Source organism: Xiphophorus couchianus, chromosome 9 (assembly GCF_001444195.1).
Source record: "Xiphophorus couchianus chromosome 9, X_couchianus-1.0, whole genome shotgun sequence".
NCBI lineage: Eukaryota > Metazoa > Chordata > Actinopteri > Cyprinodontiformes > Poeciliidae > Xiphophorus > Xiphophorus couchianus.
In genome coordinates, this window is record NC_040236.1 from 19351997 (window position 1) to 19376569 (window position 24573).

Sequence of the window (24573 nt, forward strand, 5' to 3'; positions counted from 1 at the left end):
CTCGTCAGTAGCAGTGGCTGTTGAAACTGAAAAGGAGGCGGACGAGAGGTTCGTGTGATGAATGATACTGCTCCTGAAGTGTGGGTTTTACCTTCAGAGCGTCGTGGCTTGCTTGTTTCCTAATTAAGGCAGACTCACGGCCAACACACAGCTGGTTTTCGGTGTATTGTGCAGCCGCGACAGACCAGAAACAAACCAAATAGCGAGGATGTCGGTCCCCGCTGGAAGATAATGAAGAGGCTGCGCGTTTTGTTGGTGTGCCTCATTGTAGCTCTCCCGTGCTGGTAAGCTTGGCCTCATGTTTACACCCAGTATTACGAAATGTTTGGCAGATAGGTCTTTAAAGAACAGGTTGACCACGTCAAGCATACATTTGTGCCCAGGCATATGTATTTATTTTTTGTCTTTTGCTGCACAATTTTTACCAGTACTGAGACGAGTCACCCCTGCTACATTAGCTAACAACATATGCCTGTTTCAGTGTGGTAGATTCAGTGTATGTGTGAGTTTTAAGAAAATAACTGACTTTTGTTCTGCTTAACATCGTCGCTAACCCCCTTTGCTGGTTAAATGGGTGTGTTTGTGGGGTTGGTGATGAGGCCAGCTGCTGATAGCAGCTCAGCTAGCTAAATCCAAGTTCGTCAGTGTTGGAATATGTTACTCAGGTGGGTGACTGTGGCTGTGTTCATGTAGGTAAAAACAATTCAAAGAACTATGTTTCACATTTCATTTTTTACTAGTCTGTAGTTTAAGATAGCCAAACAAAGATAATTTATGTTTATTTTTCTTAACTAACAAAATATTACGACACATAATGGAAAAACTATATGAATAAATCAAAGTATTGTCTTTTGGTTATTATAATTTTTTTCGTTAAATCATGTCACTAGTTATGCAGAGATCAGAATCGGCCCATTTTAACTGTCATTGCTAGGATAAATCCCAGGACCCCAGAATAAAAAGCACCAAATCTAAGAATTTCCACAATTTTATTTACTATAAACGCACCATGACACAGCATGCACGGTTTTGAGTTGATTAAAAATGAGATAAATGTTGGTATGCATTGTTCTGACATGTACTGTTAAATATGCACCTTTGAATAAACAAAACAAAAAAAAATTATTCGTTTTGTTCCAGGAAGTATATTTAAATAGTAACTGGCAGATCTTAATTTATAGAACGAAGGTAAACCGAGGCTTGTAAATGAGTTGCATACTTGAAATAATGATGCATGTTTAGGGAGTTTTTCTTTCGTAGCTCCGACACAGCTCATACATTTGCTTAATCTTGGAGGCACGCAGCAGGTAACAATGTGCTGGGGTTGTAGAATTGGATTAACAGTCCAGCTAACATTCCAACTTTATCCAGATTGTTTGCTAAGTAGAGGCTAACTATCCCATTGGAGGCACGCAAACTGAACTTCTGATTCTGTCTGCCATGGAGATTTTGTTGTTTTAGCCTATTGTAGTGTTTGTGTTTGAACATATGAAAGGTTTGTTTCATGCACAGTTGAAAAATAAACGGCTTAATTTTCTTTTTTGCTGTCTTTAATTGACTTCCAAGAAAATTTCCAAATTGCTTTTTATGTCCAGTTTCAGAACTAAGTTTGTTTTTGTACACAGGGCATCAGACTCACTTCCTCCTTCCTGAGGCCTATGGACAATACAACATAAACATCAAAACCGTATTTTTCTCATTTCCTCATTGCCTTAGAATCAGACTTTTAGTCTTCATATTTTATTAATCGTGCCAGGGATTAGTGTTTTGTAAAGCCATCATTAATAAATAAAAACTTTCCTAGCTCAGGAAAGTGCAAAACCACGGCAGCACACATTCCTCAGAAAGGAAATTTTGTTTTGGTTCTGTATTTGATGGAAATGAGAAACAGAATTTGAGTATTATATATTTAGTAGTCCACATAATCGCAAAATATTCCTATTTTTTTCCTCTAATGAATTAATTCCAATTCCTTTAGATAATTTTTTGAAGAGGTTTTGTGAGATGGCCTTTGATTGCAGCTTTTTAGGTGAGATGTTTTGTAGAACTCAGTAAATTTTTTCTTACAAATATCTCATTCTTCAATATTTTTTTAATCCTAGCCAATTCAGTATTTTCAGATGGACATGTTTGTCTCAGAAAACAAATGCTAAAGGAAAAGTCTCAAGAAAAACACAGCGCAAAAAGAATACAACAGACTTTTAAGGAACCGTTTGCTTGTCAAAATCATTGATTCCCTCTTTGGGCTTTCCTGCATAGCGACTAATGGCTGCGCTCTGACATGTTCAGCAGTCATTACTAATTCAAACTCTTTTTAGCGTGCTGCTGTTGGCTTCTCCTCCCCTGGTGCCAGCTCTCAACAAATTCCCAGTAGGAGCAGGGAGAAATAAAAAAAGGGGAATGAAGTCCTTGCAGCAAAACCCGGGGTTTCCAAGCAAGCAGTGATTTTTAGGTTTGAACAGCAACTGTTTGTTTAAAAGGGTGGTGGGGAAGGATCACTTGGAGGTTTGTCGTAGCCAAGCTGCTAGCATTAACCAAATACTGCTTTAAACTGCCAGGGCCAACGCTGATATTTCTGGTATGTCTATTTCTTATGTGAATTCTCGTCCTTCGCGTAGCTGCAGTACACAGCCCCACAGCAGACTGCTTTCTGTGGGTGTCATGCTTCTCCTCCACTCTCACGTTGTCAGCAAAAGAGATCTCACTGCTCCCACGGCATGCCAGCTCCGGCTGTTGACATCGGCGCTGTTGAGTCTCTGTGTGAATGTCTTTGTGTGAAGGTGCACATTTCCAGCCAGGTGCATTGTCAGTAATGGTAGCTTTCTTGCAAACCTAGCCATTTTCTCTCTGTTTAAAAGGTATTTTCTTACTGCATTAGGTTTTATGGCAGGTTATTACTGTTTATGTTGTGTGAAAGCTAGCATAAACACACAGAAATAAAAAAGGAATCAGATTGTATTGATTATATTTGCAGCGCAGGATTTTAAACAGAGGGTGTCTTCATTAGCTCAATTGTCGATTTTCCATAAGCTTATTAGATTCACAGTCATTGGAAGGTTATTATTATGTAATGTGATTGGATTAAAAGATAATTCAACAGTGGGTTGATCAGTAATGCGCCATAGACTGTGGATGGTTGAGCAAACACAAGTACAGTATCTGCAGGAATCCAGAAACGCTGAATTTCTGAAGCCAGTTGAGACCTTCTGTTATCTAACTATTAATAATGAAGATTACTATTGTTTTCCATTTATTAAGCAAGTTATTTTTTCATTAACACCTACTAAGTTTAGTTGTATGTTTAATAAAAAAGAAAAAAGGTTTGTGGCACAAAATACCTTTTTGCAGCTGGTTCATTAGTCAGCCTGCAGTCTGCTGTTTAGCGGACATGTCGCTTGTATTTCGCCACCTCTGAGCTCCTTTTGACCAATAAATCACAAGTGAATACCGCAATATCTTTCACAAAATGTGAATGTACAGAAAATATAGCTAGCAGTGCAAGATGACGAAACATAATTCGACATCCACTATGAATGAATCTGTTGTAAGTGTTCCTTTAAAAGTATAATGATTGATGAACTTTGTGTATCTGTGTTGCTAGCCAAAAATATCCTAAATTAAATTGTATCTCAGCTTCATCGTCTTATGTCTGAGTTTTGTTTACGCTTGTAGATCCTGCTGCTGGTTGGTTGCTCAAACAGGTGTCATCACTACGTCACTCCGTTTACCTGTGTAGGTGGCTTTCCCTTATGGAAGTCAACCGAGGCGGCCGTTGGACTACTTGGCTTAACGAATAAGAGGCGGAGCAGAGGCAGACTGACTTTAATACTTTTGCCACATTGTTTTTGTTGTTTTTTCCCACAATACAATCTAAGGCGGCAAGTAAGCGCCTTAACCACCTTGAAGTGTTTTGTGTAAGGGGCTAGTGATGCATTTTGCACCTTGTAAGGCAATGGACTATTGATTTATAGCATGTGTCCGTGTTCCTCTTAACTCGGCCTTTATCGAGCTTCCCCAAGTTGTTGTTGCTTTTCTCTGGTGTTGTTCACTTGAGGCGCCTGCTGTCTGTTATGTAAAGGTGAAAGAATTTGAAGACTCTCAATTGTGTTTATCCTCATTTTAATACAGGTTCAGCAAGTGCAGATTTTATTTTCTTCCTGGTTTTGAAATAACACATTTGTCAGTAAAAATAAATTCACTTTATTAAACTATTATTTCTTTGACATTGATTTGATTTAGCCAGTTTTACCTGGTACTCAATCATATGAGATAAAGTTGTATGTGTTGCCATTTGCATAAATGCTCAGGGTTTGAAGAGTGTCACAAGCAATTGTTAAAGTTCAAAACAGCTTACTGTAACTCATTAATTCAACATTCTGAACATACTTTTATGGAAGAGGAAAGTTAAGTAAGCGTACAGAACAAGACATTACAGAACAACTGCATGGTTATTTATTACAAAGATAATGTTTTGCTAGTTCACTCTTTGTTTTTTTTTTTCCTGAAAGAGATTTTATGCAACGTTTTGCACCTTTAAGGAGCGTTATGTATTTTCTGTATTTAAGCTAAAATAAAATAAAACAAATGCATTACAAGGGTTACTTAAAACGAATATCTGATATTAGGGAGAAGAGAAAGTATTCCTCTAAAATGTAATGAGTAAACATTGTCATATATATATACATATACGTATATACATATATATGTATATACTGTATATCTGTATATATATATATATATATATATATTGCTAGTTCTCAGTCCTTTGAGTGTTTTTGTTTTACTTTAAAATGTATAAGAGAATTTAAAGCACTTGTAACTCTTGCTCAGAAATTTAGAGCAGTGGAAATTTTGTGAAGTGTTAAATGAACTAGCCTGTGGGGTATTTACCTAACTAATTTAGTTTAAAATCAGTCTAAAAGCCTTTTATTTCTCAACTTCTTCTCGCATAGAACTGCGTATTTATTGTCCGGCCTCTGTTATTACAGCCTTAGGCTCAACACTGTGGTTTGGCAGGTCCAGTCTTATGTGATGAGACCGAGCCGGTCCCAACACGGGGTTTTGTTCCTGCCCACTGGCCATGCAGGCTAATGAACACAAAGAGCTTTCTTGCTTCCTGCTCTTCCTATGCCCCACTTTTCACTGCACATTTCTGATGTGATATCAAAAGCCTTTTCAGACAAGGCTTCAAGATTACAGTTACAACTAAAGCTCTAAAAACAATGTGAAGGAAGTCTAAAAGTAGCTACTAAGCATTAAGGATGGTTTCTCACTTGAGGTGTGATCTGCAACTGCACCTTGAAATGGCCCGGCTTTTAAAAGAAATCGCTATTGTTTTTGTTCACGTTAAAATATAAAGACAGAATCCTCTCCTGTTTCTCCCTTGCAGAAAGGTGATATTTTTCTGGGAAGAGGTAGGCTTGTGTTTTTAATTGAATTCAAGCTAATAGCCTGAGGCTTTGTTGGTGGTTTAAAAGAAAAATACTTCTGTTTGCTGTGCTGGTGAATCATGTTCAGAGGGTGGAGAGTGTAATTATTTTTTAAGGTAACGTCATAAACATTATCATGCATGTATTTGCCTGTATCACAAGAGGGCACAACTCAGGACAAAGACTGGATGAATAGAAGCATTTAAATGTTTTATGATCAAACATACTTACCACATCTTTATTGTATGTACATGTTGTTGTTCTTTGAGAACATTTCTAATATCTAGAGGCAGTAAAATTTAAGTTTTTTTCCATTTAAATTTTCTCCCTTCCCTTGTTTTGTTGTTTCATAGATTTTTGCAGCTTTGGCAACTCTCACTTTCAGCACTGTATATTTTTTCTTTTTTTGGTTTTCCCTGCAGATGCATTTGTACCTGTGTTTTTTTTTTTTTTTTTAATTCATGGAAAAAGCCCCGTCAATGGCAGACCAATGGAACGACTAAAGAACAATGTGAGCTGAGGGAGGGATGTTCGGCTGGAGCGTTTTGCATAAAACATTCACCATCAACTGGCTACTTGAAGCAAGATGCTGAAGTAACTGGCTGTAATTTTTAGATGGTGAAACATTAGACCTAAACGCATGTTGTTTCATTGTTTCATTTGCTAAATTAGAAAACAATTTAAAAATGATCCGCGGCGTTCAGATCCAAAATGTGAGCCTTCAGTATTTATCAGTATTTATTTTAAATAACCTAATATTTTGGAGGCTGTTGTGTACATGTGAATTCATGACTCAGCAGTTCGGTAAAATGTGTTAGGTTGATTTTGTTTTTGTTTTTTTGTTTCCCCGGCTGTCCCGACAGTATTGTGGTACTGACGCTCACCCAAAATAACCCGGACATGGACTCTGGCTTCTGCTTTCAAACTGAATTATATCACATGAATGAATCCTTCCACTCCATTGTTCTGCTCTGATGTTCCCAACATCACATTCCCAGGCTTGTTTGATCCCAGTCTGACTGGAACCAGTGAGATGCTCCACAGCACTACACTGCTTCTCTGGGTTATTAGCATAGATGGATAAAGACCCAGAGTTGCAGTTTCTCTAAATTATAAAGCAAAATTATACATTTTAATTTAGAAGACAAAATTATATATTGTTTTCAGAAAACCTGAAAAGTGTGGTATGCTTTTGTCTTCCCCCTTTTTAATGTGATACCATACATAAAATCCAGTGATCCAATTGCCCTCAGAGGTCTCTTACGTGATGGAGTCCATCTGTGTGTAATTTAATCTCGTCAGATATTTGTTAAAAGAACATGAGACCAAGGAACGCAGCAGGCAGATCAGGGATGACATTGTGGAGATGTTTAAAGTGTGACGTATTAATTTATAACCCCACTGTGCTTTAAACGCCTCAGGGGGCACCACTACATCTGCTGTCTATAAATGGAAAGAGTATGGCACCACTGACAGCCTTCGTGGACATGGCCATCCACCTAAAGCCATTTTTCAGAGAAAACCTTAACAAGTCTTCAGCAGGTGAATTAAAGCAGGTCAGAGTTCATGGGAAGATCAATTGAGTGAAATGTGGAGCAATGCTGGAAGAAACCTAACGGAGGCTGTTGAAAACTTGAGAAGGAGGTTCACCTTCCAGCTGGACAATAACCATAAACATACAGCCAGAACTGCAATGAAATGATTTAGATCAAGGCATATTTATTTGTTTAAACAGTCCAGACTTAAGTCAAATTGAGAATCTGTGGCAGTACCTGAAAACTTGCTAACACTCTCCTTTTGTCCAGTTTTTTAAAATTTTTTTAATTTAATTTCCCTTTGGGATTAGTAAAGTATTTTTAAATTTGAGCTTGAGCTGTTTTGCAGCGCAGAATGGACAAAGCCATCAGTCTGTACGTGTTCAGAGCTGCACAACGTGTTTCTACAGAAGATCGACTCTGTAGAAACACAAGCTACACATAAATCCACGCTACACATTTTAGATTATTTTCTTGAGTTATAACACCTTTTTAAAAAATATATTTTTCTCTGCGACTTCACAGCTATGCGCTATTTTACGTGGTCTATCACGTAAAATCGCAATTAAATAAATTGAAGTTTGTGTTTGCAATAGGGCAAAATGTAGGCTGTATAAAGGGACACAAATGTTCTTGCAAGGAATTGTAGATGGAAGAGTATAAACACGTTCAATGTGATCAGACTTTTTGTTTGTTTAATGGATAACTGGGTAAGGCTAATTGTCTTCTTTAATGGATTTTACATGACGTGTAAATCTCCGGTCTGTGTTGTTCTGCTGTTCGTCAGAGGGCTTCTGGCATGTTAGCTTAACAGGATCCATTGCCTTGTTCTTCGTCACCTGGTGACTTGACCCGGTTGATGTTGGCAGTAGTGCAGCCAAACAGAGGTGTGTCTGTTCAGCCCTCGGAGAAAAGCTTCTGTGTACATTTGGGAGGATTTGTGTGTGTCAAGAGTTTTTTGTAGTCAGACAGGGATTCTTGCAGATCAGATAGCAACACAAGCCTTACAAGAGGCCTAAATTATAGTGTATTAAATTGGTTGGTGACCTCTTAATATTAAAATGTACTTTTATTAAATTCTTGTCTCACATTTATAAGAATTAAGATCAAGTAATTTAATTTAGTCGGTAGCTAACAAGGTCGTGCCGATGCACATCCTTCTTTTTGCCTTTCAGCGAGTTTAAAAATAGAATCTCTCACAACTTGAGTTATAAGCAACACAAAGCTGTTGTTGCAGACGTGACATTAAAACGATAAATCCCACCACTATCGTAAAATTTATAGTTTGTTTTAAAAGTCTTGTTGTGAAAACATATCACTTAATTTTGCGTACAAAATGACAAACTGTCTGGAAAGTCTCTGCATCCTTTTTTAAAAAAGGTGTTTGTTCCCTTTTAAGCAAATGAAGTAGTTCTAAAAAAAAAAACCCCGTGTTACTTTTAGTGGGTAACATCATTTGCACAGTCTGTTACCGGGTGAGTTTGCATGGCCATCTGTACTGAAAGTTGGTGCTGAGAGCAGCAGGTTTTGGTTGCGATTCCTCGATTTAAGGGAAACGGAAAGCAGTATCTTATTTACTTTGGTGTGCATCCTAAAAAAAGAGGTTTGTTACATCAAGAAGAGTTTTTATTTCAATAGTGTTTTATCCTGGCAGAATAAATATTCATATTTTAATACAAGTTAAATTGTGATTTGTGTGTGTGTTTTCTGTGACTTACTGACATATTTTTGGCTCAAACATTGACTTTCTGATCTGTAAAGTTATTCAGCTTTCTATTTTGGAGCCTTGGGTCAGGAATCACCATGGGTCATATTTCTTAAAGTGTACTGTTACATCTATTCCTCCAATATAGCAAGTCAGCACAAACCACTGAACTACTTATGGAAATAAGCTCCCAAATTAAACTCAGATATTTGGGGGGGAGAAATGCAGTTTTCACATCATTATTGAACGTTGTAGGGACAATATTTATTGTGATTAAGGAAGATTTATTTTTCACCCTGATCCATAAAACTGTACAAATGTGTTGGGGTTAACGAACAGCCAAGCAAATATTGTGTGCAAGTTGGGATTTTGTTCAAAATATTCCACAGCTTTCATGAAAACTAAAGTGGTCATTTCAATTTTTTCAATATTCCAATAATTGTGACATATTGGTGCTATGTAGCAATAGGCATGAAATTCTTGATCTCTTTGTCTGAGATTTTTAATTTTTTTTTTAATCTTTTGACCTTCAACCCAGTAAAAAGAGTCTGGGATAAGGTAGAGTTCGCTTCGCTTCTTGCACCAGACCTGTGTTCGCAGGAAGTCTCAGAGCGGTGGCCATGTGGGCAGCAACAGAGCTATTTGCCAGTTCAGCCACTGTCTCTCGGCTGCTATGACGACACACAAACGGGTGGGGGGATTATGGAGGATCAGCAGGCTTTAAAACAAACTGCTGCTCTACATTGTTTCCTGCTTCGATGTGGAAGAAAAGCAGTCCTAACTTGCACACACATACATCCAGTCGTCCCAAAGCCGGGCATTTTCGCCTCTCCCTCCCTCCTCCTTCAAATAGTGATGGCATGTTTTTGTCTGCTGGCCAGATGCAATGGCCTACTTTGTCTAGGCAGGCCTGGCACATCTCCCTGCTCTACAATCCTCGTCTGCCCGCGTGGATCCTGGATTGTCTCCTGTGCTCTTTTTTTCATCTCTACTATTGCTTGCAAGGATGTAAAGCTTGTTCTTAAATAAATCCATCAGCTTGACTGCTTTGTGCCTCTTAGTTGGCATTTTTTGCCCCAAAAAAGATGATGTTCAACAGCTTGAAATTTATCTTTCTGGCAGAATTAACTACAGTCTCGAGCTCCTAACTTCACATAATATGATCAGCGAATATGCCGAGGATCAGTGAAAAACATCACAAGACTTTCCGTCAGAACACCAGACGGCAGTAACTTAGTTTAGTTTTTGTGACTGCTCAGCTTTTTGAAGCTTATCGTTGCATAAATTAGATTAAATTATATTTTAAAACATTTTTTTATTTTAGCAAAGTGCTGACACCAGGTTCAGGTCAGCAGAGGTAAAGAGAGCTCCTTATTTGCTCCGGTTAGGTTACCACCAGTGAGAGTTGCAGCGTAATGCTTTGACAAATGGGTTTGAATGAGTGGGCAGAATTACAGGGTGAGCTTAAAGTGTCACGCTGGTTAAAAATAAACGTGAAGACGAGCAGGACCCGGAGCTACAGCTGGTTACGTGTTTGCACACTCGTTGCCTTTGAAAACTTGTGTTCGCCAGGAAAACATCCTGCCTCCGCGGGGATGAAAGCACACTTTGCATGTCGGGCAGCTGGCGATAATTTTGACTTTTTACCACAGATGTCACTCTGCCACTGGAAGGCTTGGAGTAAACAGAGTGATGAAAAGTCGCTTGACTGGTTGAATGATGCAGCACACTCTCTCAGGAGTTATGAGTTGTAGCGTGCTGGATCTGGTATCCTGTGTTTATAGATAAGGACATTTGTGGTTTTAAACAGTCACTTTCCAACATTCACTCTTAGTTAATTGATCATTTTCATTTTCACTGCTTACTCTAAAATTGCAGGCATGATCTGTTTGCTCCTGGAGCTTAAGGCTTGTAAGTTGTGACCACTTTTGCTCCTGTTGGTGTGGAAGGACCAGTTATGGCATGCAGGTTTTGTATTTATGAATTTTGTTGTTGCTTGACATGTTTGCCGTCTGTCAGTACATAAGCTTTTTATAAACGTATCCTGTTTTTATCATTTTTATTTGAAAAGGAAATAATTATTTAGCATTGTTGATGGCATTTTACATCTTGCCTTTTGTAAGTTTCTGGCGGTTTTAAGATGTCACTATTCAATTATTTAATGTGCATGATAGACACTTGTCTAAACCTCGACTTAGATATTGTTTGTAATTTCCTGTAGCTTTTATTTTTTGTAAAGTTTGTGGGATTTTATGTGTACAACATTCACTTTACAGCTAACAAAATTGGAATATAACCAAAAAAGTGGTTTTATTCTATGAATTTGCATTAAAATGTGATATTCATATTTTATTCTGATTGAATATTTGCACATTTCACACATGTATTGCTGTTCCTTTTTGTGAATTATGGCTTAGAGCTAATGAAAATCCAAAATCAAATAATCTTATAACCTACACATATGACTGTGTAGGTTGCAACCTACATATCAAGACTGCAGACTTGATATCGTCAATGCTGTGTGAGTTGCTACAAACAAATAAATGGAAAATTGAGTGGAAGAAAAAATACAGGGATAATCCCAGCCTCTAGATAATTGAGTGTGCACCAGAGTCAGAAGGAAGAGCAGAGGAACACAGAATTAAAGTTATATTTAGTGTGAAATTTGGAGAGTTGCGTCATCTGCTGGCGTTGATCCAATGTGTTTTATTGAGGAGCAAAGTCACTGCCACTGTAGGAAATTATGCAGCACTTCCTGCTTCCTTCTGCTCAAAAGCTTTATGGAGATATTTTCCAGCAGGACTTGGCAGCTGCTCACAATGCTAAAGGCACCTGTAGCAGGTTTATTGATCACTGCACTTGATTGGCCAGTAAAACTTTCCCGACCTAAGCCCAATTAGTTCTCGAGAGACGATGTCCTGCAACTTTTAGATGCACCCCTGCTCCTAACTAGCTGAATCGAATGACTCTTTCATTTTCTCAGCCTGTCATCAAGTTCTCTAGTGGCCTGGTAATGAGCCATGGACAGGATTTCAGGTAACACTTACAGCAGTTCAGCTTGGTTTGCAGGTCGGGGGGGTGGAGCTCAAAAGTCTCACTGAAAGCAACATGATCAATTTGGTAAATCGGCATACAAATGGTGCACACCTTTAAATAAATCTTTAACAACTTCAGGTTTTGTTTGACTTGTTTGTGAACTTAAGCAGAATAGCACTTAGAAACTCTTAATCTAGCCACATGTTGTTGTCCGTTATCTGTCAGCACTCAGTTACCCTTTGATGTTAATGAATAAGAAACAGATGGCAAAGTCTCTCTTGATGGCTGGAAAACAGGTTTGCACAGATGGCTGGGTCTTATTGCTTGTGGGTATGCATGTTCAGGACTTCTCTTCCTCTTGACAAGCTGGCTGACAAGGTGCTAACAAAAGTGTCCATGTGAGCCGTTCTCCAGTGACGCAATTATATTTGACTACTACTGCACTTTCTTTTTACCACGTTTACAGATGTAGCTGTGGACTTATGAGGTCATTGATTACAGAATGACCTCTTGCTTAGTTTTCATCTCTTTGTGTTTGTTTTTTGTTGTTTTTGTTTCAGTTGCTTTTATAAGTTTTCACTTTTTTTAACTTATTTATCTTTCTGGTCCTGATTGTGCTCCCTTGTCTATTGTTTTATCAAGCTGAATTAGGAACAATTACTTTTAAAAGCAGTACACTCGACTTACAGAATTAACCAAACAGCTTCAGCTCAGTTTTATCATGCTAGTTCCTGTAAGCAAGATCTTTAGGCCTTTTTGGCATCAAACTCTCTGACTTAAAAGGAAGCTGGTAGGATTAACAGTGATCCACGTTTTGGCAAGCCTTTTTATGAGAAAGGTGCAACCAGGAAGAGAATCAACGGAAGCGAAAGTGGAGATGATTGAATTATATGAAGCAGTTCTTATTGAATAACCTTAAAAACATAAACAAAGAATTCAACTTTGTGTCCAAGCAGTTCTGTTACTTTACCCTTTTCTTGCTTTATGCTTCTACTTAAATGAATTGTCTCAGATGATTCTGTAATTTCTAATCTCTTCTAATCTCTTTTTTTTTTGGCTTCTGTCATCTACTAGTTTTATAACCTGTATTTTAGACATCTTGCATCACTTCCCTTCCACTAAAAAAAGCATGATATGCGCATTACAAGCATTCTTGTTGATCATAGCTTGTTTTTGTGCTGCATACTGTGTATTTTTCTTCTTTAACAGATTTAGTCCTGTTTCCCATCTAATGCAGTTGCTTTATTTATTTTTTCCTGATGTTAATTTTGTGCTGACCAGTGCCACTCTGTTGTAGGTACCCCAGTCAAGATGTATATTGTTCAGAGCAGAGCTCGTCTGGCTCGGGTCACTCTGCCCAGGACGGAGACCCTGAAATCCACGAGCAGAAGCAGGAGTCCACACAAAACAAGGTAAGGCCTTACCACTTCTACTTTGCTCAAACTTGTTGCACATTTAACATGTCATATTCTTGCTGCTTTAATGAGTTGCATATTTCTGAACAACGTAAATTTCCAACATCAAAGCTTTTTCTGTCAGTGGCAACAAAAATAGACGAGATGTTTAGGCCATCTTCTATGGCCTTTGATTATTAATCTTCAGTTATTGTCAAGCTCTTTTCTTTTCCTTTGGAGTAATGGATTGAATTGGCTCAAAGCTCAGCCTAGATCAAACATTTTTTAATTTGTTAGTTCTCCTTACTCAGGTGTTTAACAGGGCAGCATTGTGTTTACTTGCAGCCACATATCAAGTGAAGGATAATTTGTAGCAGTGAGTGTTCGGTGCACGGGCTGAAGAAGGGGAGTCATTGTGAGATCCAGGCACAAACAGCCTTGCAGGGGCAGTTCAGCAGGCCTGACAGTCTGTCATCAGCCCCAGAACATGGGCTTTGTCCAACAACAAAAGCCCTTTCACATCCAGAAATGCAAATACCTTCCATTCCTTCTTGTTAAATATGCATTTGAAATCTATATTCTCTTGCCAAATGTTCTTTTTTTCATGCGCTTTCATGGTTTTGTTTCTGTTAATAAATCAGATGTTGTTTTGCTGTAGGTGGTGGAAGAACGGTCGACACACACCTCATACGAAATAGGATTAGAGACGGAGAGGGCAGCACTAGAGAAGCTAGCAAGCGTACAACATGAACAGGTGAGAAGAAACATGGCTCTCAGTAAATGTTTTCTACATTACACAGTAGAGCACAAAATTATTAACCCCATTTATCTGACTTGGATATGAAGTGATCTTTTTTCTTTCCACATGATTTTTTTTTTTTGTTGAAGCTCTAGCATTTTTGACATGTAATATTTTTAGTAGAAAACGCATAATTATTTTCAAAATGTAGTTTCTTTTATTTTGTTTTGTTTTTAGTCACACATTTTTCTGTTTTCTCTCTGCAGACTGTGAATCATTTAGAAGCCGAGGCAAAAGAGACCAAACAAAGCCAAGAGTTGGATACTGTACCTGTTCTTGATGAGCCAGAACTTCCCACAGAGCCAACAGCTCACCCTGACTTGCCGACTGACCCACAGGACCACGACGGTGACAAAGCAGGCCCAGAGTCCCCCACTCCAGAACCATTGCCAGAACTGGTCCATGTGTCACCAGACGCTGTAGTCCAAGCTGAGTCCTCTAGTGATGATCACACCGCACAGCCGCGCCTGGACTCAGACCCATCGACACCTTCAGATGAAGCTGAAAACTTACCTACCTCAAAGAGCGCTGGCCCCACCGACACAGGAGGGTAAGTTCAGATCCTCTTTACCAGTAACCAAACGTCACATCAGATGTTATATATTTTATTTGGAATTTTGTGTTTGTTAATCTTTTGGTTTTCCCCTCAGTTTTTTTGTTTTAACTTCTTTTTTATTTTAATAATAATAATAATAAACTGCTGATCTAAAAAGAGGTGTTTGCATCTTGGACAAAACCTTTTAAGGAACTGCTGACCTGCTTTGAGAAAATATGAGACTGTTGGCACTTTTTCTTTGTTTTGTTTTTAATGCCGAAAGGACATTCATGGAAATTCAAAAGCATTTTGGAGACTCAACACTCTGGACATGAAAGCTGAACTTTAAAAGAAGAGCCTGCTCCTTCCGTAGCAATGTGTTTGTCGGGACATTTCAGATCTTTGTACCAAGCCCTTCAACGGCCCAACCAACAACCGACCTCCATCCCTACTGTCAGTCCATCTGCTTTCTCTCTTTCTTGCTTCCTGCCCCCTGCCCCCTGCCCCCTGCCCCCTATTTCCCCCTCCAGACCCTGTCCTTCTGTCTCTGCTCTCTGCCCTTCCCAGTGCTAGGAGGTGTGGTAAAAGCCATGTCCTTTCTTTCCCTCAGTGCAGTGCGGGTTGCCAGTGCAGGCGATGAACTCCCAGTAGACAGCTTTGTCTTTGCTGAGCACTCTGATTCACAGTGCAGGGTCATTCCCCCCAAACTGGCAATCTGTGAAAACTCCCCTTTTGGCCGCCCTCTCTTCAGGTGAGTTTCTATCCACCGCCAGCCAATCAAAGCAAAGAGACAGGTAATCAAGCTAGAAGCTACACCTCTCTGCTGTGCGTAACCATCAATTGCTGGCCTTATACTCAATTTATGCTTCTTTTTATTTTTTTTAAGTTTAATTTCCTCTTATTGCCTGCTCCAACCCAGGACTGTCTAATAAAACAATTATCGATCACATTTAACTCAATATTTCCAGCATTTGTGAGGACTAATTTGTTTTTCTGTATTCCTCCCTTGTCCATTTTCTCTCCTCCATTGGACCCATGTCTGTGATGCAGTGTGGAAGAAGCTGGCACAGATGACCAGATGTCGAACCAGAGCTCTGATCTCGAAACAGAGTCCAGTCAGTCCAGTTCAGATTTAGCAGAGCCAGAAGCAGCAGAACCTGGAAGCCGGAAAGAGGAAGAGCAGTTGGAAGATGTGCTATCCAGTTTGGAGCAGGAGGGCAACACTTCCCACCTCCACCATAAGCAGCAGGTCAGCAGCTTTACAGTCTCTTAACCATCATAAGAGGTTTTAAAAGTAGTTTAATTGGATTGGAACCATGGTTGGACAAATGGGAATTCAAAAATCTGTTTTCCTAGTGAGTGAATGTATTATACCTGAGCAGTCTTTGCTCTGAAAGTTACAACTGAGAAAAGGAAACTCAAAGCTACTTGCTACTTTTATTATCAGTAAGGTGTTTGAAAATGAAGTTCGTGCGAGAGACACCATTGCAACAGATAACAGGAAGCTAGAGCAGAGTACAGCAAAGTTGCAATGTTTTGTCTTCTTTCAGTATTCAACCTCAGACTATTTTTGGATATACTCGATTTGGAAATGTTGGCAAAGTTTTCTAAAGTTCAGAATTACAGTAACATTGTATCTTTTCAAAGCACTATACACTGGGACGGCTGCGTTAGTTACCGTAGTAGAGATAATCGCTAATATAAGATTCTAAAGTCTATCAACAATGTCAACTCTACAATCATGTTATCTTTGCTTTAAAATGGTAGAACCTATTTTACATTAGGGCTTCTCTTGTTCACGATATCATAATCAGTATCAAAAAGCTTTTATTATTTGAACTCGCAAGGAATTCAAGATAAACACAGAATAAGAAAGTCATGCTTGGAAGATATTATGAGCCGCCAGATATGTAAAATACATTGTCAAGATGCTGTTCATGTACACTATTTGTCAGCTGTTCTCTAAATTATTGCTTTATTGACAACATTGCCAAATGCCAAATGTTCCAGCTGCAAACAGGCAAGAGGTGAAAAATGAGGAACAACAATCATTCATACTTACACTCACCTTTCACTAATTTTGTATCAATCTCTTGCTCAACTTTAAGAAGAAATGTGAACATCAACTAACAAATGACTCAACTCATGAATAAATATGAGACTAAGCGAACTCTAAGCAGAAAGATCCTGAGACCCCTTTCGGATTACTTCTGAAAAACTGCAGCATCTTAACAGTATGATCAGTGACTAACAGATGTTGGCTCAAAACTGCACATCTGATACAATAAGTCAACAAACGGCAGTGTGTTTTAGCGCTCTTTTAGCCTGCTTTAAAATGTTTTGCTCATTTAAAAAAAAAAAAAAAAAAAGCTAGGACATGTTTTTTTTCAAACAAATGATTTGCATTCAATGGGATTGAGCTAATCAGGTATGTCAACATTGTTTTGCTGATTTGGAGCACAGAGCTAATGGCTAATCTCACTGTTGCTGGCAAAGAGCCTTGTCTGGGTGTTTATGTAACTAGTGGATTTCTAAGATCAGATGCAATTGTGAGATATAGAAGGTCACTTACATAATACATCAAAAATATTATTCCCATCTCGGTGGATCTCTGTAGCCTTGGGCTAGTTGAGCACCATTAGCTGAAAATGGATATCTCTTAGTTTTTACTAAACTTGAATGCTATCAGATATGACCCATAACTCTTATCCTATGTAACTGACCTTAAATAACTTTATTATTCATATTCACTGACCTACAATGGATCTGTGCATGGTTGGCATGTTTCTGTTTCAGATGGGAGATGCTAATGTTGCCAGAGAAGCTGATCCCTCTGTACCCAGCAAAGATGACATCCCCACCTTTGATGAGTGGAAGAAACAGGTTATGGAGGTGGAAAAGGAAAAAAGTAAGTGCATACAAGCCTGAAAGTTTGGAGCTATTGTCAAATGCAGGTTAACATGATCACATAGACTTAAATTTATTCACAGAAAACCAAAATAAACACACTAAATGTTTAAGCTGAGAAGAAAGAGAAATAATTTTGAATTTGCTGGAAGCTGCACAAGTGAATCAAAATTTAGGGACAAAGTAATGTTTACCACTTTCCAATACTCAAATAACTCAAATGTTGGAACCAAGAAGACAAGAGACTGAAAAATGTGGAGGGGAATATTTGATTCTTGTAGGATGTGGGATTCTAGCTGTTCTCCAGTTCTGGATTTTTCTGATTTTTGTTTCCTGATGAGCCAAATGTTTTCAATTGGTTCACTTCAGGTGATTTTTTTTTTATAAATGAATTTTTTGTCTCAAGACACTTTACAAAAGAAAAAGCCAATAAAATCCAATTCTACAGATTGTTTCCAAGTCAGTCACATGTGTTCCTACTTATGAAAACATGCAGTCAAGTTAATTTTATTCAAATTAGTTAAAACATTTTCTGTCCAGGATTCCATTGAGTCTGAGAGGTTTCATCTGAGTTTTATATTATGAATCCATCCCGTCAGAAATGCTGAAATAACCAAAGCTTGGTCAGAAAAGATTTTACACTAATGGCTGCACAAATGTTTGTATTCCAAAGTTGCTGTGAAACATTATTCAGGAAATGTCTGACTATTTTTATCCACTGTTTTGCTCTGATTGACATCTTATCTGCACATATGAGACTTTCATATCTAAGACTCACATTTTAAACAACATCTCAGCTTTTTTTAGATTTTGAGTTGCAGATTATTATACTCCAGCAGTATTGTTGTTCATTTCAGTTCTGAATAGGTTTGTGAAAATGTTTTTTTTTTTATTACATAAGGACTAAGTTAAAAGAATAAAGATCATGAGCCCTTTGGTGCAGTTTACTACTGCATACCTTTTACCTCACTCTTTTCTGTGAGCTTCAGTGCAGCATTCTCTTGAGTATTTCCTAACTTTTCTCCTTTCCAGAATTTTTTTTCCACCACGTCCTGTAATCAACTTAATCTAAATCCTTTTTCTTTCCAGGTCAGACTCTCCATACCTCAACCAGTGGCAGCCCACATTCAGTGAAAAAGGTCCAGAAAAACTTTAAGAATAACTACGCCTCTGTAGAGTGTGGTGCCAAGATCCTCTCTGCCAATAATGAGGCCAAGGTGAAACGCATTTCTTTTATGCTACCAACAAACACATATGCTCTCACATGTCATGTCATGCTGTATAAGCAGAGAAATTAACATGATTTCAGATATTGTGAATGTTGTTTGTGCATTTGAAGTATGAATGTAATGCTAGTAATGGCAGGGAATGCTTAATTATGTCATTTGCAATCTTTTAGAGTACGTCAGCTATCCTTATGGAAAATATGGACCTCTATATGCTAAATCCATGCAGCACCAAAATCTGGTAGGGGCTCTGTTGCACACTGTTCACTGACTTTTTCTGCTTTTACAAAGCTTCCTCTTCACAAGCATTTCGCTCTCTGTAGGTTCGTAATAGAGCTCTGTGAGCCGATACAAGTCAAACAGCTGGATATAGCCAACTTTGAGCTTTTCTCTTCAACACCTAAAGACTTTCTAGTTTCCATCAGTGACAGGTAAGCTCTCGTTGTTTCCTGCATGTCAGCACAGTGTCGTGTAAGCTCATAAACCAGGTGCTTATTTTCACCCTGCTCTGTAATGTTAGGCAGCTGTCAATTCCTCCATTTCTGAGTGTGAGTTATAGCTGCACAGCTGTCATTTCGACTAAACCTAACCTCATGCAGCAAAAATATCCATACCCATCCAAACCTTTTATTGGAATTTTATGTGATAAACAAACACTCAATGCATACCTGAAGTAAAAGACAAGTGCCATTCTTCACAGAACAGTTTTATTTATCCTGAGATTAAATTGCACACCATGCCGCGCTTTTTAGATTTTTATTTCTAAAAATGTTACATTGTTTTGAGTATCCACAAAACACAAGTATGTCGTCATCATCTCTGCAGTCTTACCTCCATGTCTGGCTACGTTAGAGACGCTGTTGTGTTTGTCCAAGATATTATCCCTCAGGATTTATTTCCAGCTAAATCTGTTTCCATCAACCTTAAATAAATTCCTCCCTTTGGCATGGAACAGTAGATCCTCAGACATGATAAATGCAGTGTCTTTCACATCGACCCTGTGAGAACATGCTGGTTGATTTCACATTTCTCGTTCTTTTTGCAGATATCCCACCAACAAGTGGGTGAAGCTGGGTACTTTCCATGCACGTGATGAGCGGATAGTACAGAGTTTTCCACTGGATGAACAACTTTATGCTAAATATGTGAAGGTACTTTTTTTTTTTTTTTTAAATCTGTAGTGGTGCACTTTGGAGTGTTGAATGAACACTGGATTTATCCTGCAGCCACCTCATTAGTGTAAAATCAACAGCTAAATAAAGAAGGGTGATGTGTTTCTCCTGTAAGAACCCAAGTTCTTAAAATCTTATAGAGGTGATAACCAAGAGATCAAAATCATGCAGTGTGCAAATTTAGAGAACTTCAGCGATTTTTCTTTCTTCTATATTTTTCTTTTCCTTTAGTTTAAAATTGGTAAAGATGGGATTTAATGCGTTTATAATAACTGAAAGGGATTCGTGGCTACACAGGTAGAGCATCTGAAAAAGCAGCAGGAAAAAGATTCTCATAAATTGAGAACTTAAAACACAGACTTTCTATTTGCTGTGTGTTTTCAGTTTAGTCAAATCAAGGTTTCTATGCAGTCCCGTTCAGTAACTTTAAGATTAAACTTTCTTAAACTAGTTATCATAGTTATTGTTTACCACATGGAAAATGTTACTTTTAAAACAATGCTAATAATGACATTAGTGACACTAACGATACAGATGTTTGTTTTTTAAAATCTTTAATATCATGAAGTCATCACTGTTTTTTCCTTTTTTGTTTTTTGTCAAATAAGCTGTGTTTTTTTGTTTGTGCTTTTAATTAAATGGTCTCATGACAACAATAGAGTTTTAATAAATTTTCACTTTTTATTGATTATGTAATCGACTTTTAGATATCTAGTGTTTTTAGCTTGACTTTATAATGCATTCACTAAACATGAATGTTGAAATGCAAACATTCAACATCTCTGTGTTCTCTGTGTGGATGTACTGAATGTGTTTCTCTCTCATCTCACTGCCCTAAGCTCAGTATTTGCAGTTCTGGCATGTTAATTTATTCCGTTTACTAGTACCGTATATTTTTTTTAATGTAATGAGTAGATTTTCTCTGTGTGAGCCTTCATTTCTGTTTCTGTTTAGCTTGATAGTCACTTTTATGACACAAACAGATTTTATTTTTGTATATAGGGCTTGTCTGTGCATCTTTTCCATCATTTGTTCACAATTTCTCACTTCCCCTGAAGTATCTTTCTGCCGTGCCTGTGAAGTGTAACTGTACATATCAGCCGTACATGTGTTTTATCAGAAAGCTGAAATGTTTGCAGATTCTTGACTTGCTTGTAGCTCCATACGATCTTTACTGATTGCTTTTTCTTGTTTTATTTCTCTCTTACTCTGTCCCTCTCCTGCTCTTCTGCTCACATCAGATGTTCATCAAATACATAAAGGTTAGCACTCTTCTCCTGCTGTCAGAGCCTCACATGTGCTAAAAACATGCTCTCTTAAAGGGTGACTTATCTTAATGGATGGCCTTTAACTAGAATCCTTCCTTTTTTGCATGTGGAATATGCTAAAGGGTTAAAACATGTACACAGTTAGTATTATCACAACCTTCTCATCTGGTGGATATTGGTGTATGAAGTGGGCATATAAAGGCTTTTTTAAATGTCTTTTTTTTTTTTTAAATTAAAATGTCATGTTATTTTTAACAGTTTGCTTGTTTTCCCTGCAGGTCGAGCTCCTCTCTCACTTTGGAGCTGAACACTTCTGTCCCCTCAGTCTCATCAGGTACAATCTTAAATTGCTGAATTTAAAGTCTTAACAATCCTAAACATGAATGTTTTTTTTTTTTTATTCCTGAATCATATTTGAAGAAGGATTCACAATTCTCTGACTGAACATTTTTCTTCACTTTTGTTTTTCTTCTGAGGGATGCATGTTTAAGATGTGGATTTACAGCTTACAGCAGGTTATTCAGAGACATTTCAAGTTCGCTGCTGTGTTTATCCCTCAGGCTGTTGTACTTCAAACCGCAGCTTTTTAAACGGCAATATTTGCCATATTAAAAAAAATGTTTCCTGTAATACATGGGTGGGGAAGATGCTTAGGAACCAGTTTAACAACCTAAATCTGTCTCTGTGCTCGTCAGTTCTTCATACTGTCTCATTGTAGTTTTAAGAAGTTTTCTTTTTACATTCTTCTCTTGTACAATAGTTCAAACGTATGCAAAGTATAGCCATCTAGTGAAATTCACTTCCTGTATTTATGTTGCACAGTACAATTATGCTCTTTTTTTATGCTTTAGTTTTTCAGAAACGCGTGTTGGTGCCTGTAAGGCACGTTTTACCCGTTACAGGTTAAAATGGCCATAAAACCCACATCTTTATGCAAGCATGCGGTGTTTAGTAGGGAAAGTAATATTTTTATGCATGTTATTAAATCTTGATCTCAGAAGTGAGTTTCTGCATTTGCTTTTACCCTCCAAAATGAAACATTAACCTTTTCTGTGCACAAAGCACACATGTCACAGTCACAAAATTTATTGTATTTCAGTTAAAATCTGAAAGGTGTGCCATGCATGAAGCTCGTTCAGCTGTTTTTACTGATAATCCTAAATAAAACCCAGTGGGACCAGTACTGGGTGCAATTTAATCTGGTTTATAAGTCCAGGTGTTCACAAAGGCCTCAGGATTGGGAGAACATCTGTGATTAGACTTGAAAAGAATTCACGGGCCCTGATCTGATCTGACTGAGCTTGAGCTGTTTAACAGAGGAAAATGAGTAATAATCTTTGGCTCCAGATGTTTAAAGCTGGTAGACTTATCTAACTCTTCAGATATGTATTGGCCAAAAAGATTTGAAAAGTGGATTTCTTCTACTTTGCAATTATGAATGAATTTCTAATCATCTGGAACGTAACATTCAATGAATTTTGATATGTTGAATGATGTGAAAAGACAACTGTATTGAATATGTTTGGAAAGACTGTAGGCTGTTTTTTGTAACACATTACTCTTGTTGTGTAGGGTGTTCGGCACCAGCATGGTGGAGGAGTATGAGGAGATAGCAGATTCCCAGTATCCCTCAGAGAGGCTGGAGTATCTGGACGAAGACTACGGTGAGATGCTAAAGTGCAGTCAAAGGAGATATAATCAGCTAGACGCATCTGAATATCCATCGCTTGCAGCTGCAAGCTTTAAATAATTCAACTCCAAAGGAAAAACTCTAAAAAATGTACTTTTTAATTTAGTTGTCCAGTACCTGCTGCTTATAGAACCACATCACATTTAGACCACATGTTTTCTACATCTGTTTGTTCCTTTCATTTTCAAATCCTGTTATTCAGCCTTGATGTAAGATGTTTTTGCCCACTTTGTTGACTTATCTTGTAATTGTGTGCAGACTATCCTCCTGGTTATCAACCGTCAGAAGAAAAGGTCTCTAAAAACCTGCTTGGTTCAGCAACCAGTATGTATACACACATGCAGCACACACAGACATGCAAACCCTTTTGCTCATACTTGCAGTCACTTTACTGTCTAAAGACCAAATGTCTACAGATGTATTGCAACAGTGCAGAAAATATCTGACACCCACTATAAGGTTGTTGAAAGATTGTGGAAAAACTATTGCGCAATGTTGTAAGATGCTTATGACATTTAAAAAAAAAAATCTAAAGTAAAAAAAAAAAATGAAAAAATCGAAGTGTACAAAAACTCAGTACATCCAAAGTACCATTTTTAAAAGGTTGTATGTTTTCTTTTTATATAGTTGTATTGTAATGTTTATGTTGTCTCATCATAAATGTTGCAGTTCATTAGTGGTTTAACACTTTAAACTCCAGAAATCTGAACTTTTTGCTGCAACATAAAAGGCATAATTGCTCTCTGTTTTGTATGAATATTTGTTTTTGCTGTTATTTTTTATGGTCTCTAAATGAAAAGCTAAAACTTTTACGAGCAGCTGTGGTTTCATATAGTGGGCAAAAGGCCCTAACTTTATGAGCTCAGTCAGGTAATTATTTAAATTATCAATTTATTCCTCTGGTAGCAGAGTTGAATGCTTTATTAATATTTTAGCCAGCTTGCTATCATAAATCCATATGCTGGGTTTCTTTGGATGCATAAACCTTTGCTGTTTGCTTTTTATCTCTTCATTTAAACACAACATGCCACTCCAAAAATACACTTTTGTTTTTCTGCATCCTGAATTAGCCAATGTAGGACTGGAGGATCCCTCCCAAACACTCTGACCATAAACCAGTAAACACATCAGCAGGGCGTTTTGTGTTCTCTTGCCTTATTGGAACGCTTTGGAAAAGATGTGGGGAGGAAAAATCAAAGAACACAAGTGGTAGAGAAGTTGGAAAAACGGAAATAAACAGGAAAAACTTTCAGCATCAGATTGGATTGTGTGTGGGGGGAAAAATAAAAAAAAAATAAACGGTGGTTGATGCTATGGTGTTTTTAACCTCAGGCTGCTGCATGTTAGGAGTCACACGTTCACAGATGAAGTGAAGCGTGTTTCTGTTTCTGTTCTCCAGATGCGATCCTCAACATGGTGAACAACATTGCTGCTAACGTCCTCGGTGGCAAGCCGGAAATAGAGGGTGGAGCAGAAATAGGAGGTACTCGCTGTTCACGCTCTGAAATATTGATGTCCGTCTGGTTTCTTCACATTTTATTCGTTAAAGTCCTCAACAAAAAGCCAGCCCCAATCTATGTAACCTAACAGACATTTCACCTTCTCTGCATTTGAGGCTGTTTCAATTTTCTAACATTAAAACATCCAAGGTTTTTCTTTTTTTGTTTGCGCACCAAAGTACTAATGTTGAGACTTTTTTAATATAACAAAACGCAACAAAATAAAATTGAGACAAAGACACTAATGCTACTATTACTCATAAATAATAGTAGCATTTTTAAGCAACTATTACAAAAATCTGCTATCAGTATTGGATATTTGTTCTAGGTAAGGTTACACTAAACAGTTAATGCTACAGAAGCTACAGTAGAGTTCTG

At 37.8% G+C, this 24573-nt stretch overlaps 1 protein-coding gene across 6 annotated transcripts in view; it reads left to right on the top strand.

The window, feature by feature from the left end:
- suco (SUN domain containing ossification factor) overlaps positions 1 to 24573 on the top strand; it is a 36894-nt gene continuing 12321 nt past the window's right edge. For 3 of the 6 annotated variants that reach the window (XM_028027403.1, XM_028027404.1, XM_028027409.1), the window contains exons 1-16: positions 1 to 284; positions 13003 to 13117; positions 13758 to 13853; positions 14105 to 14448; positions 15044 to 15184; positions 15484 to 15682; positions 17230 to 17341; positions 18430 to 18557; positions 18740 to 18807; positions 18890 to 18997; positions 19612 to 19717; positions 20980 to 21000; positions 21285 to 21340; positions 22579 to 22670; positions 22955 to 23020; positions 24096 to 24179. In XM_028027403.1, the coding sequence (XP_027883204.1) occupies positions 232 to 284; positions 13003 to 13117; positions 13758 to 13853; positions 14105 to 14448; positions 15044 to 15184; positions 15484 to 15682; positions 17230 to 17341; positions 18430 to 18557; positions 18740 to 18807; positions 18890 to 18997; positions 19612 to 19717; positions 20980 to 21000; positions 21285 to 21340; positions 22579 to 22670; positions 22955 to 23020; positions 24096 to 24179 (1789 nt within the window). In that variant the 5' untranslated portion in view covers positions 1 to 231. Of the gene's footprint in view, positions 285 to 13002; positions 13118 to 13757; positions 13854 to 14104; positions 15185 to 15483; positions 15683 to 17229; positions 17342 to 18429; positions 18558 to 18739; positions 18808 to 18889; positions 18998 to 19611; positions 19718 to 20979; positions 21001 to 21284; positions 21341 to 22578; positions 22671 to 22954; positions 23021 to 24095; positions 24180 to 24573 lie in introns of those variants that run through there. The other 3 variants (XM_028027405.1, XM_028027407.1, XM_028027408.1) reach the window with 3 other exon arrangements.